This window comes from Acartia tonsa, chromosome 2 (assembly GCF_053477335.1).
Source record: "Acartia tonsa isolate MP-2025a chromosome 2, ASM5347733v1, whole genome shotgun sequence".
In the NCBI taxonomy this organism is placed as follows: Eukaryota; Metazoa; Arthropoda; class Copepoda; order Calanoida; family Acartiidae; genus Acartia; species Acartia tonsa.
The window spans coordinates 34,112,497-34,124,031 of NC_137261.1; the positions used below are offsets into that span (position 1 = coordinate 34,112,497).

An 11,535-nucleotide genomic window follows, 5' to 3' on the forward strand; every position below is an offset into this window, starting at 1 on the left:
TATGAACAAAAATAGTAAGATCTTTAATTTGACACCTTACTTTTTCAATTCTGTCAGGTAATTATTGAAAAAATCGATTTTTTTAAACCCACGAGAATAAAAACTTTGAACTTAATTTTATTATTTCACAAATAAAAAAATATGGGTTCATATATACCATTAGAATCAGAAAAATATTACGAATCCATTGTAAGCAAAATTGAAAAAAAAAGTTTACAATATAGTATATAAACTACAATAAAAGGAATTATATGAAAATATCATATTATGTTGTACAGGCAACGTCTTAATTCTTCAATTGAGTATAAAAATGGGAAGGGGGTAAAGAGGGGGTAAAGAGGGGGTAAAAAAGGGAAGACAATAGTGTTGTCTGAACAAAAAAAATAATTGGCCATTTCTGTAATTTTTTAATTTTTTAATTTTTTTCAATTTTGCTTACAATGGATTCGTAATATTTTTCTGATTCTAATGGTATATATGAACCCATGTTTTTTATGTCTGTTTGAGAAAATATTTAGGTCTAAAGTTTTTATTATACCGAGGTTAAAAAAATAGATTTTTTCAATAATTACTCAACAGAATTTTAAAAGTAAGGTGTCAAATTAAAGATCTTACTATTTTTGTTCTTACTGACCATTTTCTTCTTTTATTTTGTTGCGTTTTAGTACCTTAAAACCGACTTAATTATTTTTTTTTAAAACTTAAATTACTTAAAAAATAAGAGGTCTACAAAAAAACCGATTGCATATTTGAATTCTATGAAAAATTTTACATCTACTACTTACTAAAAGAACCGGCTAGCTATAAAAAAAAAAGTTGATACAACTTCTTTGGAAAATCGGACCATATACACTGAAGATATGGAAAAAAGTGTTAAATATATTTATAAATAGCCTAAAACCTGCCAAAAAGGCAGTCTGGCCGTCATGGTTATTTCGACACCATGGAAACTGTCCCAATTTTGTATAACTTTTGCGGAACATGTTCCAGTTACGTCATATTTTTCTTTCCCGAAAAAGGGAAGGGGGAAAGAAAAAAAAGGGAAGGGGGAAAGAAAAAATAGATGGGAGAAAAGGGGGTTTTCCGCATCTCTTTTGAAGAGATTTTATTCCCCCCTTCCCTTTTTCGGGAAAGAAAAATATGACGTAACTGGAACATGTTCCGCAAAAGTTATACAAAATTGGGACAGTTTCCATGGTGTCGTTATTTCCTTTAAAGACGGAAAATTTAATTTTGATATCTACAACTGAAAAAATTTTGAAAATCGGACTATAAACACTGAAGATATGGAGAAAAATGTTAAAAATATAAAAAAACAGCCTAAAAAATGCTGAAAAGGCAGTCTGGCCGTCATGGTTGTCTTCTTTAAAAGACGGGAAATTTAATTTTGATATCTATAACTGAAAAAATTTTGAAAATCGGACCATACACTGAAGATATGGAGAAAAATGTGAAAAATATAAAAATAGCCTAAAACCTGCTAAAAAGGCAGTCTGGCCTTCATGATTGTTTCTTCAAACGACAGGAAATTTAATTTTGATATCTGTAACTGAAAAAATTTTGAAAATCGAACCATAAACACTGAAGATATGGAGAAAAATGTGAAAAATATAAAAATAGCCTAAAACCTGCTAAACATCGGTCCGATCGCAAATGATGTTTTATAGTCAATTGTGCTCCTTAATAATGGGAATGTTGTCAAAAAATTTCAGCATTCTATCTTTTATAGGAGCTGAGTAAATCCCATTTCCCCCATAGCGTTACGGACGGACTGACTGACTGACTGACTGACGGACGGACGGACAAAGTGAATTATAGAGTAGCTTCGCTACTAAAAACCTTAATAGGACGGGGTGATAATTTAAACTTAGTAGGAGAGAGGGGATGTTTTTAAAAGCGAAGCTTTTCTATAATTAGGGTCGGTCCGTACGTCCGTCCGTCCGTCCGAGATAGTTAGCTTTTATTCGTTAATTTAGGCATGTTAGAATTGTCCTATTGATTTCAAACTTTGCATGGTGATTCCTGTAGTAGTTAGGTACGGTTTAGAAAGCGTAGCAACTCTATAATCATTACCAGAATGTTCGTACGACCATTTTAAACATGTTGATTTTTTTACTTTTTTTAATAACAATTTTTTGTGTGATAAAAACATCCGATTGATCTGATTTTTTGATTACTGATTCCTATTACAATAAGGTACAATATTATGAGCAAAGCATCTCTATAATCAAGTATTAAAAATATCAGTATGTCCTTAAACAGAATTCCGTATTTAAGAAGTTTTGCAACAAATTTACGTATAATTTTGTCAAACCTTATATTTTCATATTTTGTATATTCAGTTCTGACACTCAACAAAAGTTAATGTTCGTATGTCATATCGTATCAGAGCTTCGCTTTTATGGATGTTGTCATCCTTGTTTTATATACAGACAGTTGATTTATTTGTGAAGATTCCCTGTACCAATGAGCATACATAGAAGCTATTCGACATTTTGGGTTGGTCAGTCTATCCCTGTCTGTATAACAAATAGACAAGTAAATTTTAGTAGGTTAATTAACCGCGCTGATTATAGAAACCTGTTGGACTTTGAGTAACTATAAGTCACCCTCTACTGCAGTAACCATCCGCTACCAGCATAAGTCACCCTTAGTCGCAAACTTGATTTCAGCCGCAGTCACGCGGCTTCTGTCCCTAAGGATAAACTAATAATTGAAGACTATTCAGCACAAGTTAAAAGCTGGCTTTGAGATTTGGTGTTATCCTTGTTCTTTTTGATAATTGTAGGTGGTGGAGGCCCTGATTGTTATTTAGCCTACATATCTGGTAGAGCTCATCTCAGACTTGATCAAATAATATTTCATTGGAGTTGTCCCAACATTAAAACTTTTCAGGAAAATTCTTCATTGTTAATGTACTTAATCAACTTAAAGTTTTTCTCTTTACTTTTTATATTAGGTTACTATTTTTATGCTTTCCCTCAAAGAACCTAGCAAGAATTTTTTCCTATGCCAAACCCCATTGAGACCATAACCCCGCGGGTGTATACCTGCAAATGTTATGTTTATCCTATGATTGCTATTTTACCTCACCCAAAATTGAAATTACTCTCACCTTAACAAATATATCTTAGGCGTCCTTCGTATCTGGAACCTAAAAAATGGCTTGAATACAATTTTAAGGTCAAGGAAATTATTTACTCCTTAACATCTCATTAAGCGAAGCTGCTCTATAATTAATGTTGTCTGTCCATCCGTAACGCTATGTGGAAAATGTGATTTTCTCGGCTGCATTTTAAGATAGACAGCTAAAAGTATAATGATTCCATGTACCAATAAACATTGGTTTGTACTTCTGTTCATCGGTCTTGCTTAAGTAAACCGCTGGAGTGTGTGTTATTTTAATTATATAACAAAATATCTTCCAAATACTTCACTAAAATCTTTGAATTTTTAATAACAATTCATTCGTGGCTTTGCATTCGTTATAATCAGATCCTAGATTTTGTTGTAAGCAGATTGCTTTATAAACTTTACAAGTAAGTCTTTAGGAGGCACTGGAGGGGTATTTCTTTCTAAGGGCGATTTCTCTTGGGAGGGTGGTGGTATCTACCCCTAAAATAGTTATAAACGTTCCCGGAATCTATGAGAAGCTATCCTGTTAATGAGAACCCAATAGGTTCTGCGATCAGCGAAATCCTTCGCTACAAACAAACAGACAGACATCGTTCTACTTTGTATTATAGATAATGTGTTATATTTGTTGTAACATGGTTGTTAAATAAATATGAAACAAGGATGACAACATCCATAAGTAGCGAAGCTCAAAAATATGAATGGATATCGGGAAAAAATTTGCTATTTAATTTATAGCAGTGTCATACAATAAACATTAAGTACTTGATCAAATAAGAAAATCACGCAACCTTGAAAATCACGAAAATTTAAAAAGAAGGTGTATCAACTTTTTTTTTATAGCTAGCCGGTTCTTTTAGTAAGTAGTAGATGTAAAATTTTTCATAGAATTCAGATATGCAATCGGTTTTTTTTGTAGACCTCTTATTTTTTAAGTAATTTAAGTTTTTTAAAAAAATAATTAAATCAGTTTTAAGGTACTAAAACGCAACAAAATAAAAGAAGAAAATGGCCAGTAAGAACAAAAATAGTAAGATCTTTAATTTGACACCTTACTTTTAAAATTCTGTTGAGTAATTATTGAAAAAATCTATTTTTTTAACCTTGGTTTAATAAAAACTTTAGACCTAAATATTTTCTCAAACAGACATAAAAAAACATGGGTTCATATATACCTTTAGAATCAGAAAAATATTACTAATCCATTGTAAGCAAAATTGAAAAAAAGTAAAAAAATAAAAAATTAAACAAATGGCCAATTGTATTTTTTGTTCAGGCAACACTATCGTCTTCCCTTTTTTACCCCCTCTTTACCCCCTCTTTACCCCCTTCCCATTTTTATAGTCAATTCAAGAATTAAGACGTTGCCTGTACAATATAATATGATATTTTCATATAATTCCTTTTATTGTAGTTTATATACTATATTGTAAACTTTTTTTTTCAATTTTGCTTACAATGAATTCGTAATATTTTTCTGATTCTAAAGGTATATATGAACTTATATTTTTTTATTTGTGAAATAATAAAATTAAGTTCAAAGTTTTTATTCTCGTGGGTTTAAAAAATCGATTTTTTCAATAATTACCTGACAGAATTGAAAAAGTAAGGTGTCAAATTAAAGATCTTACTATTTTTGTTCATAATGGCCATTTTCTTTCTTTTTTTTTGTTGCATTTTAGTACCTTAAAATCGACTTAATTTTTTTTTTTTAAACTTAAATTACTTAAAAAATAAGAGGTCTACAAAACAACCGATTGCATATCTGAATTCTATGAAAAATTTTACATTTACTACTTACTAAAAGAACCGGCTAGCTATAAAAAAAAAGTTGATACACCTTCTTTAAGAATCGATCTAGCACTGCAATTGATAGACAAATTTTGATGAAACTTGATGGAAATGTGTAGAATATAAGCATATTCAATCCCTAATAATATCACACGTCAATCATGAATAGGAATCAAGAAAATCACAAAAACCTAAAAATCTAGGAATCGATCTAGCACCTCAATTAGTGGACAAATCTTAATACAACTTGGTGAAGATATGTAAAATCAATTGATCCCTGAAAATTGCAGCCTTCTATCTTGAAAAGGAGTTGAGAAAATCACGAAAACTTGAAAATCTATGAATTGATCTAGCACCCCCAATAACAGATAGATGGACAAAACAATGTATAGATTAGATGGGCATATGTAACAGGAATCCTCACTAAAAATATCGGCTGTCTCTCTTGAATGGATCCGAGAAAATCACGTTTTTCCCACATTGTTACGGAAGGACGGACTGAGGGACGGACTGACTGATGCATAGAAAAAGTGAATTATAGAGTAGCTTCGCTAATAAAAAGTTAAAATGTAAATGTTTTTTTTTATTGGGTAATGATTATAAAATTGGTAACATTGAGAGTTGAGCTTATCTTATTATCCCTTTCCTAAACTAACCTAACCTGTGCATACGTAGTTTTCAGCTGTCGTTGGGGGGGCAACTTATAATAAAATTTTCGACCTCTCTATTTGCCCCTCAAATATTATTTAAGATTTAATTCACTTGTTGGTTATACCTTATATTTGATAACATACATACAGATATAAGAAAATCACACTTTTTATTACCCTTGCAGCTTTGACCAGCCACAAAATCTACTTGTCCAGACAATTTCAGGGGTGTGCTGGCCATGCCTGTCAGTGTGACTCTTTGGCTGTGACCGGCCATTGTTTAAAACCTTGTTTTTGGCCATTTTTCGGCCGATTTTGACCCAGACATTTTTGGACGGCCGGGCTGGCCAGGGAAGGGGTGGGGAAATATTGACCAGAATTTGGATGCATTAAATTTGAGACCGGAACCCGGCCTGCAATTGCCTTCTACAACTTCAGATGGTAATAAGTGCTGGTCATTGTGGTTCCAACGGCTCCTTCTGATTTTTCCCACCTTCTTCGGGGTACCCTCCAGGGCTAAAATGCCAAGGCTTGTAAAAAAATTACAACCCTTTTCTTCCTTTATCCTAAGTGGAAATCAAACCATTTGTGATTTCCTGGAAAGCAACTCACTGGTGTTTTTATGTCACAAAAGTTTTCTTTAATATCTCAAACCAATTTCCCTATTTTTTAGTATTTTACACAAAAATGGAGAGAAAAAAATTTCGTGGATTTTCTAAAAAAGGACCCATTATAAAATTAAATTTTTACTTTTACCATTATCTCAAGACATGTAACTTTAAGGCTGTGCAAACCGCTTAAATGGGTATTTTCAAAAACTAGAATATTTTTAGCCTACCCGTGTTGGTAAACCATCTTTTAGGTTTTTAAATGCCTAACTCAACAAAGTGCTTATTTTACTGTCCCTTTCTTAACCTAACATAACAAAATGTAAACTATCTTGTAAGTTAATCAAATGGATAAACCCTGAGGGGGCCTTTTTAAACTATTCTTATATTAACCTAACAAACATATTGTTAACCATCTTAAAGGTTTATCATTTGGCTAACCCCTGCGAGATCTTTTTCATTTATTCATATCTTAACCTAACCTAACCTTACCTATTTTAAACCATCTTATAGGTTCATTAAATGCATAACACCTGCAGGGGCTTATTTGCTTATTCATATCTTAACCTTACCTATTTTAAACCATTTTATTAGTTTTTTAAATGCCTAACACCTTTGGAGGGCTTATTTGTTTATTCTTATTTCAACCTAACCAAACCTGTGTAGAAATACCTAAAAAATTGTTGCTGAAAAGTTAACTGTTTAATATCATAGAAACTACTGCGTTTTACCTTTAAATTGTTAACTCCGACCTTTGGGACTACTGCGTTTGTCCACTCCGACGTTTGTCAAGGTACCGATATTATTTTATTTTATTTGCATAATCTCTCATAATCTACTTGCTATGACAAATAAACATCACCTCTATAACTTACTTGTTCTGTCCATGTTTTTTGGTCCTTTTCTACTTATGAATGTTTTCATAATTTCTCTGATATTGCTCTATAATTCACTTTGTATATCCATAATTTTTTGTTCTTCGCTACTTATAGTTCACGGTTGGACCCTCAGATGTAAAAACTTTATTTTAGTGTTTGGCCAAAATGACTTAGCAATTGTATCTGTAAGTACGTCTAATAACACCCTTTGCTATTTTTAAAATCCTAGAAAATTTTTTTTGCAAGAAAATTGCATAAATTCGCAACCTTTTTTAGAACCACTACATAACTCGAGTTTTAAAACTTTTTATATAAAATCCTTTTTAGGCATGTTTTAGGTCTTTTTTTGAGGAAAGTATAACTTCCACATTTTTGACAATGATTATATTTTTTTAACATTTCAAAGTAAAATATAATAAAACTTAAACAATTTTTCTTGAATTATCAGTTGAAAATTTCATCAAACATGCAATTTAAGTGATGAAAATTTAATAAAATCATTTTTTGAATGTTTAGAATTACCAATTTTCTACATTTAAAACAACATGTTAACAAAATTTAAAAAAAATTTTAACATATAACTTCAAAAATCAATAACATTTTATAAAAAGATGTTTCAAAAAATAAATCATTAAAAGGTATTAAAATGCATTTGAAATTACTTAAAATTAAAACGAGAACATCTTTTTACACTGTATTCTGTGTAATAGAGTTTAAATGACATGATTAGTGAATGAAATATTTCCTAAACTCATTAAGCCTTTTTGTGACTATATTAAAAATAATTTATTTTGTTTTATATTGTTTTTTTATTCAAATATTTGACAAAATTTTCCCTATGTCAATAAAATAAAGTCAGTTTTTTACTGTTTCCAGTTTTTTCTTTATAATTATAACAATTAAATATAATATAAATCTTCATTATCTTTTATTTGAATTATCATACACATTAAAATGTAAAGTATAAGCTAGAATAGCACTTTTTTCAACTAATATTTTAATGACATTATATCAAAATAAATCCTCTTAAATATCACACAACATATGATTGGGAAGTATAGACATTTCTTGGAGGTATAATATTTACAAAATACCATTAATTCTGTTTTTATCAGAAGTTAAAAAAATTTAACAATTCTAAAACAATGGTTGGCTGTCTAGATATTGAGTACACTAAGACTACGGCCCTGTTCTATTAAAATAACGTTGCAAAAAGAGGGGTTCTGAAAATAATCTACCTAATTTTTTTTAAAGAACCAACAAGTACTGTCAGTATCTTTTTTCTTGTAATCTAGCAGACAATCAAATCATAAAACAATTTTCATGATAAAATATTCAGGTTTCTACTTTACATTTTTAAAAATATACTGATCAATAAAATGTTCAAAATTTTACTTTGTACTAATTGAAAAAATATGTTGTAATTCTTATTTTAAAGTTACATTTTTATCCCTGACAAAATCATAGACGACTTTTAAAGGCATCTTATCTAAACTTTTTGAAGAAAAACTTAAAAACGTTAATTAAGTATGAAAACTATTTTCTTTGATTTTTCTGAAGTTATTATCGCATTCTATGGGTTTTTTATTATCATTTACTTATATCGAAAGTGCCAAACATTGTACCCTAACTTATTAATTTAATAAAAAACCAACCGTGAGTTGGTTTCATCCTTCTAATTCATGCTAATAATGAAGATATTTTAGCGAAAGAAAGAATTTTTACAGCTAGTAACAAATTTTAGTTATGCAATTGAAATTAATAAGCATATTGTTTTAATCTTTTTATATTATGTATTTAAAATAAATAAATTAGTTTAGATAATTGTAATGTCTATGTTCTCTTGTGCAGATCCTCAAATAATAAAGGTATTTGCGTTTACCTCATATGTTCAGTTTTAGTATCAAATCTGCTCAATCTAATTTACTGTCTGTCTGCCCGTAACACTCTGGTGGAAATGAGATTTACTCAGTTTCTAATAAAGCTGGACCTCTGATTTTTCTTGTCCACATACCTATCACAATGAAGTACATTAAATTATATTTTTAATTTTTTTGTGTGTCTGATTCCTCAGTTTAATTCCATTGAAGTTGTGACTTTCAGTCACTATAAATTTGATATCCTTCAAATGCTGAATTATTTCTGGAAAAAAATTGTCCTTGTTACAGAATATAATAATTTTTTCAGATTCTTAATCTTCTTTTTCCTTGAAAACGCCCACAATGACAAAGTAATTGATATTTAAAGGGACTGTGAACGTAAATTTTTCTCATCTTAATATCAAATCTTAACATTATCTCATTCATAATATCTCACAGATAGAGCAAAACGCGCTTTTGTTTGCTTAAAAGGTTTTTATAAGGTACAGGGAAAGGAAGAAATTTTCCGTATTATATAAAATGTGCATTAAATTGCTTTTTTCTCCCATTATAGCTAAAATTAAACTTTTTCACATAGTTCTTGATTTTCCTAACGGTTAAGCTGACTTTTAACTTAATCCTTGCTTTAAACCAATGTATAGTTACTTAGAAATTGATAAAATAAGCAATATTTTTTATTGAAAACCAAATACAATAACAAATCTAGAAACAGGTTTTTTTTTAGTATCCAATTAACTTTAGATGGCCCATCTCTCGCCCACCTTTAATTACAAATTTGTAAATAAAAAAGACGCAATATTTCTATATAAACAGTCTGATAAAAGTGTACACTAATTCTCCAAAGTGGGTTATTTATTGTTCAACACAATAAAAAAGGATATTATTATTTTAAATAACCTATGAGATTCAACCCTTTGTAGACAGTGAGGTATTTTTTTTGTCAATAATACGATTTTAAAATAGTTCTTTATTACCTAATTACTTTGTTATAAAAAAAACTAATTGGCAATTTTATATCTTAAAATAAATCCTTAACAGTAAGTAAATTGTTTCAACTATATATGACAAGTTAAATATCCCTACAAACATTATAAGAAACAAAAACGTTCAGATTTTCCATGTTTTTTCCTTTTTCCCTCCCAAAATACCATAAAATCAAGGCATTATTCCTGGATATTTTTGTTAATAAGACGTTTTTGGTTGATCAGTGTAGTGAAATGTGCTTAGAAAATGTTAAGATTTGATAACCAGATGAGAAATATTTACGTTCACACTCCCTTTAAGTCTATAATACTATGTAATGTTTAAATATAAATAATTTTACATGTATTACAAGTAGTATATTTGAAATAACGTAAGATTCAAAAGATTTTGGATTAGATTGTCAAGATTATTTTAAGAATATGACATTATTAAGACTATATATTATTGCATAGTTTAACAATTTGAGAAATTGACTATGAGATTCTATTCTAGTCCTACATTATCAAGAAGTTTAAAGGTCAATTGAGTTAAAAAGAGAGAGTGTGCAAACAAATCATCTTTATTCTAATTAATTTTTTTCTTCTTTACCAATTTTAGCAGCTAAAATTAGGTGTGATAATTGAATTTAATCATTGCATATTGGTTGAAAAATATTCATAATGCAGGAGGGGGGGGGGGGGGGAGTGGAGGAGAGTGGAGGAAAAATGAATTGTCTGTGCGATTATAAAAAATGTATATATTTTGAGCTATCAAAAGATAATTTACAGGTTGACTTGTTAAACAATTATAGATTAAGGTCAAGGTCACAGGAGGGACACAATAGCTTGTCATAGGATTCAGCATTTCATACCTTAACAAACTGTTTGCTCTGATAGATAAGATTCAAACCACTGCAACAAATTTCCATGAATACATATCTTTTTCAGTTTCATTAGGAGAATATGGGTACACCGACAAACCTCCTAAAGCAACAGACCTCCTAATGCGACAAACCTCCTAAACCACAAACATCCTACAGGACAAACCTCATAATGTGACATCTCTTAAGTAAAACCTCAAAAAAAATTTTTCAAGTATTCTAAAATTTGGGTAAAAATGTTCGAAAATTAATGTAAAATTTTCTTAATAATTAAAAAAAAAAATTAAGATCGATTTTAGTAAAGTAAGGGTGTATCAGGTTCGAAACCATTCCGTTTAATAGCCAACACAGACTTTGGGAAAACTGTCGGATGGATTTAAAATTTCCGCCTGTGTACAAAGTTATTCAAGAAATAAAATTCAATTTTGAATTAGGCCTCTGTGTACTGTGTGTTATTACCATTTTTGATTTTATTGTTATTTTATGTTTACTGTTTTACTGTTAATGGTGGATTTTGTCCTCAAATTTTAGAAGTTTTTTTTTATTTTAAAATGTTTGAAAAATTTTAGGAAGTTTTAACTAAGAGATGTTGCATTTGGAGGTTTGTCGCATTAGAACATTTGTCCCATTAGGAGGTTTGTCCTTTAGGACGTTTGTCGCATTAGGACAATTGTTGCATTATGAGGTTTAGGATGTTTGTCACATTAGGACGTTTGTCCCTTTAGGATGTTTGTCGGAAGGTTTATTTTA

General features: G+C 29.9%; 1 protein-coding gene across 1 annotated transcript in view; it reads left to right on the forward strand.

Moving 5' to 3' along the window:
• LOC145312442 (uncharacterized) overlaps positions 1-8,886 on the forward strand; it is a 41,412-nt gene extending 32,526 nt beyond the window's left edge. The window contains exons 9-10 of the mRNA XM_080151694.1: positions 2,789-2,893; positions 8,767-8,886. Of these exons, the coding sequence (XP_080007820.1) occupies positions 2,789-2,893; positions 8,767-8,882 (221 nt within the window). The 3' untranslated portion in view covers positions 8,883-8,886. The remainder of the gene's footprint in view (positions 1-2,788; positions 2,894-8,766) is intronic.
• The last annotated feature ends 2,649 nt before the right edge of the window (positions 8,887-11,535 follow it).